This window comes from Helianthus annuus, chromosome 17 (genome assembly GCF_002127325.2).
Source record: "Helianthus annuus cultivar XRQ/B chromosome 17, HanXRQr2.0-SUNRISE, whole genome shotgun sequence".
Classification (NCBI taxonomy): Eukaryota; Viridiplantae; Streptophyta; class Magnoliopsida; order Asterales; family Asteraceae; genus Helianthus; species Helianthus annuus.
Genome location: NC_035449.2, coordinates 184,513,326 through 184,518,312, shown reverse-complemented (window position 1 = coordinate 184,518,312; position 4,987 = coordinate 184,513,326). Strand labels below are relative to the sequence as shown.

The 4,987-nt window shown below is 48.9% G+C and overlaps 1 protein-coding gene across 1 annotated transcript; it reads right to left on the bottom strand.

Moving 5' to 3' along the window:
- Positions 1-1,674: 1,674 nt before the first annotated feature.
- On the bottom strand, positions 1,675-3,780 carry LOC110925363. The gene is made up of 2 exons (XM_022169316.1): positions 2,977-3,780; positions 1,675-2,856 (listed from the first exon to the last, which is right to left on the bottom strand). The coding sequence occupies exons 1-2, from the start codon at positions 3,778-3,780 to the stop codon at positions 1,675-1,677; spliced, it is 1,986 nt and encodes a 661-aa protein (XP_022025008.1).
- Between the last annotated feature and the right edge of the window lie 1,207 nt (positions 3,781-4,987).

Genomic DNA, 4,987 nt, shown 5'->3' with positions numbered 1-4,987 from the left:
CCAAGGCCTGGGCAGAAAAGAGACTCCTCTTTACAACTCCAAGGCAAAGAAGAGGTTGTCCAAACTGAACGAGGAGTTTGGGCGTAAAACCCCAGCCGTCCTTGCCAAGATCCTTGAACATCCCATGATCTCAATTGCTGAACTGAAGGCCTTGTTCTCCTCCGTTGGTCCTTCGTCCCCGCCGTCTCTTTCCGGAGGTGATCCCCAGTAAATTCTGAACACTTGACAAATTTCGATATGGTTGTAATAACTCTAACTTACCTTGGGATACTCGTATGTTTGGCTTGACTTTATTTTGGATGGTCCTTTGTGTTGGGGACCATTTTGACCGCTAATCGTATGGCCTATGGTTATGTATAGCTCCTCTTTTGCTTTGTTGCCTGTTTCTTGCCTTGCTTGTTTTATTTTGCAGGGGCTTATATCGGAGGCTAGCTTGGTGATTCCTTGGAGATTTTCAAGCTGCTTTGGCGAGGAGCTATGTCTTTACTTTGTCTCGCTGTGTTTGTAATAATCTTTTTAGTTTTTTGCCCCAGTTATTGGGGCTTCTTTTTGTACGTATGTTTTGTATCAAATAAAGCAGGTTCCCCTTCGTAGTTTTCTATATACGAGTGTATTTGCATTATTTGTTCTTTGTTGTTTGCTTTGTTAAACTGTGATTGTCTGTTCGAGGCCAATCGGTGGACAAGTTTATAATGTGATATTATGCTTTTTGACTTGTTTTTGTCCGTCTTAGGTTAGCTAGACCTTTATTAGCCCCACGGCCGGGCTTTGGGCATGTCTTGAATGCCTCATACACGTGTGTTTGTTTGTTCTAGTTATAGATTTAAAGGGTGTTCATAGGCACGTCTGCCCAGGTATGGTTACCCGTAGTTTTCAAAATGGGACACTTTCATCCGTCTTTCATTTAATCTTCGGGGGATTTATACCTCCCCTCATAGACTGTTTACAAAAAGGTTTACTTCCTGGGGGAAAGTCCCCATACATAGTTTTCCTACAACAAAAGTGGCCCTTGGCCGTTTTCCCCTGGGGGCATGCCCCTTACAGGTAATACTTCCTGAGCTGCATCAGGTTCCAGGTCCTGGGGACCTCTTTTCCTTCTAATGTCTCAAGCTTGCATGTTCCCTTCCCGTTTGCCCATGTGACTCGATATGGGCCTTCCCAGTTGGGGCCCAACTTCCTAGTATTTTCCTGCAGACTGGCCTCATTGGCCCTAAGGACTAGGTCCCCTGGGACGAGGTTAAGTTTCTTCATCCGGGTGTTGTAATAACTTGCCAGGAGTTTTTTGTAGTGAGCTTCCTTCACCGCTGCTATCTCTCTTCTTTCTTCCAATAAGTTCAGGTTCATCCTTAGATCCTGCTCGTTCTCCTCATCCCTCAGCTTCATCCGGGCGGTTTGGGATCCGATCTCCGCATGGATCATGGCCTCCGTCCCGTAGGTAAGGCTGAATGGGGTTTCCCCATTGCAACTTTTGGGGGTGGTTCGGTATGCCCATAACACAAATGGAAGTTCCTCCAGCCAGCCCTTCTATTTCCTCCCAAGCCTGCCCTTCATTCCTTTGATAACGCTTTGGTTGGCTCTCTCCACCAACCCGTTACTCTGGGCATGGGTTACAGAGGTGAACACCTGTTGAATTCTCATTTGTTCGCACCATGGCTTGAAGGGTCTCCTGGCGAATTACACCCCGTTGTCACTCACCAGTTCCTTCGGGACCCCATACCTGCACACGATGTTATCCAGCACGAACCGTCTCATCTGATCTCCGGTGATCTTCGCCAGGGGCTTCGCTTCGATCCACTTAGTGAAATAATCAATGGCCACCACCACGTATTTGACCCCCCCGGGGCCTTCTGGAAAAGGCCCGATTATGTCGATGGCCCATTTTTGGAATGGCCAAGATGTCGAGACCGGGACCATAGGGTGTTTATGCTGGTGGGTCATTGGTGCATGTACTTGGCAGTTATCACACTTCTTGATTTCTTCAGATGTCGTCTCGTACATTCGCGGCCAGTAGAATCCTGCGTTCATTGCCCTTCTTACAACCGTTCTTGGTCCTGAGTGCATTCCACAGATTCCCTCGTGCATTTCCCTAATCACGCATTCGGCCTCTTCCATATCTTTGCACTTTAGGGACGGACCCAGATATGATCTTCGGTATAGCTCCTCCCCAATCAGCTCATATTGTAGGGCTTTGACCCTTATCTTTCTGGCCGCCCATTCCCCCTCGGGTAAGGTCCCGTCCCGGAGGAATTTAATGATTGGAGTCATCCATGTTTCTTGGGAACCTTCGATTGTGGCCACTTCCGTTACGTCCAGGGAGGGGGATGTCAGGACCTCTACTTTGACTTCCTTCGCGAGGTGATCGAATGCCACTGAAGCTAGCTTGCTCAGTGCATCAGATTTCCTGTTCCTCCCTCGGGGGATGTATTCCAGTTTGAAGGTTCCGAACGCCTTAGCTGTTTCCTTAACTTTCGCCACATACCGAGCCATGACGCCATCCTTGGCTTCATATTCCCCCTGATACTGCTTTACCACCAACTGTGAATCGGTACTAGCCTCCACGTGTTTTGCTTTCATCTTCTGTGCCAATCTCATCCCTGCTAAGAGGGCTTCATACTCGGCGGTATTGTTGGTGTTTTCGAAATCCAGCCTTATAGCATATGTCAGCTCAACCCCCTCGGGGCTTATCAACGTGATGCCTGCACCGTTCCCTTCTTCACTGGATGCTCCATCCGTGAACAACTTCCAGACAGCCTCGTCTTCCCTTCTCTTTTCTTCTTCCTCCAAAGCCTCCCACCTTAGTAATTCCCTCTCTTCGTCCTCAGGTACTTCTGCTAGGAAGTCAGCCAGTATTTGTCCCTACATGGCTGTCCTGGGCTTGAACTCCAGAGAATGTTCTCTCAATTCTACGGCCCATTTAGCCAGTCGCCCTGACTGTTCCGGTTTTCTAAGCACTTTCTGGAGGGGTTGATCAGTTACCAAGGTGACCTTATGCCCTTGGAAGTACCTTCTGAGCCTTCGAGATGCAAAAACCAGGGCCAACGCAAGCTTTTCTAAAGGCATGTACCGCTCCTCGGGCCCCTTAAGTGTTCTGCTGATGAAATATATGGGGATCTGTTTCCCCTCCCGTTCCACCATCATAACCGCGCTTATGGTCGTCTTAGAGGCAGATAGGTAAAGGAGCAGTGGGTCCCCGGGCACCGGGGTGGCTAACGCTGGGAGCTTGCAGATGTAGGTCTCTATTTCCTGAAAGGCGGTTTCGGCCTCGGTGGTCCAGTTGAATTTGTTGGTCTGGAGGCAGTCTTTTAACACCTTCATAAAAGGGAGGGTTTTGTCAGCCACTTTTGATAAGAAACGATTTAGCGCAATCAGCCTTCCGTTTAATTGCTGGATGTCCTTCAAGGACCTGGGGGAGCGCATTTCAGCCACAGCCTGGGTCTTCTCTGGGTTTGCCTTTATCCCTCCTTTAGTTACCACCACCCCCAGGAAATTTCCTTCCTCTACCCCGAAACAGCATTTCCCGGGGTTCAGCTTCATATTTACATCCTGCATTGTGTTGAGAGTCTCAGCTATGTCGTCTATCATGGCTGCTTCTGTCAGACTCTTGATGACAATGTCGTCAACATACACCTCTAGATTCCTTCCCCTTTGCTCCCTAAACAAGGTGTTCATAAACCTTTGGTATGTCGCCCCCGCATTTTTGAGACCAAAGGGCATCTTACTATAGCAAAATGTTCCCTCATCGATGATGAAAGCGGTCTTTTCTTCATCTTCTATTGACATCTGTATTTGGTGGTATCCCTTGTAGGCATCTAGGAAGCACTTCAGTGGGTACTAGGACAGGGAGTCGACCTGTGTGTCTATCTCCGGGAGGGGGTAGCAGTCCTTGGGGCATGCTTTGTTTAAGTCTTGGAAATCGATGCACATCCTCCATCCCCCATCTTTTTTCTGAACCATAACTGGGTTGGCAACCCAGGATGGGTATTTGACTTCCCTGACTATCCCCGCCCTGAGCAGTTTGCGGGTCTCTTCACAAGCAGCCCTTCTCTTGTTTGGCCCCATGCTCCGCTTCTTTTGCTTCACTGGTTTCGCCCATGTGAAGGTGTTGAGCCGGTGTTCCGTCAGGCTTCTGGGAATTCCCGTCATGTCACCATATTGGAATGCAAACACGTCCAGGTTATGGAGGAGCAACTCCTTCAGGGCACTCTTGCATTTGTCACTTAGGTGGCTTCCCACCTTGACCGTTTGCTCCGGGAACTTATCACAGAGGACCCATTCTTCCACCTTCTTCCCTTGGGTCTTCCCGGGTTCCTCTCCTTTGGATACTGAAGAGATCACTTCGTAGGCTGACTTAACCCATGCAAGCCCCTTTGGTGTTTGGAATACCAAAGCCCCGTGAGGAGTAGATGCTTGTGCTTGTAGATCTCCAATCCCTGGTCTTCCCAAAATCGCGTTGTACTTGGAGGGTGCCCTGACTACAGTGAAGGTTAAATTGATCGTCCGGACCTTGTCCCCTACACCGACTGTAAATGGGAGCCTGATCTTTCCCAGAGGGTGTGATACGCTGTTGTTGAATCCCACCAATGGGATGGAGTCTTCCTCCAGTATATCCCTTATATCTCTGTCGAATCTGAGGAAGCAATGTTCATATATTACCTCGACGCCTGACCCTCCGTCCACATGTATTCTAGACACTTTGTGTCCAGCTATCACAGCTGAGATATTCAGCGGAAGTCGTTGCACTTTGCTTTCTTCTAAGTACGGCATAAGGATGGGAGTTTTCATGCAGTTCGGAGAGCCTAGGATCCTGGCCTTAACACTTCGGGTAACATCAAATTCATTCCTCCTTCTTATCATATCAACATCTGCCCTCCCAGGCTCTCTTGCATCCCTTCCCTTACGATCCCCTCCCCCTTCTTTGATTTCCTTGACCAGGTGGGCCAGTCTTCCCGTCTTCACCGCCGCCTCTATTTCCCTCTTGAGGTACATG

What these genes read in the sequence shown, in the direction of transcription:
- LOC110925363 (XM_022169316.1), bottom strand. Translation starts at nt 3,780, where the DNA reads ATGTCAATAGAAGATGAAGAAAAGACCGCTTTCATCATCGATGAGGGA. An exon ending in AAGGGCATAAGGTCACCTTG is followed by an intron (nt 2,857 to 2,976) that starts GTAACTGATCAA and finishes ACAGCCATGTAG; the next exon opens with GGACAAATACTGGCTGACTT.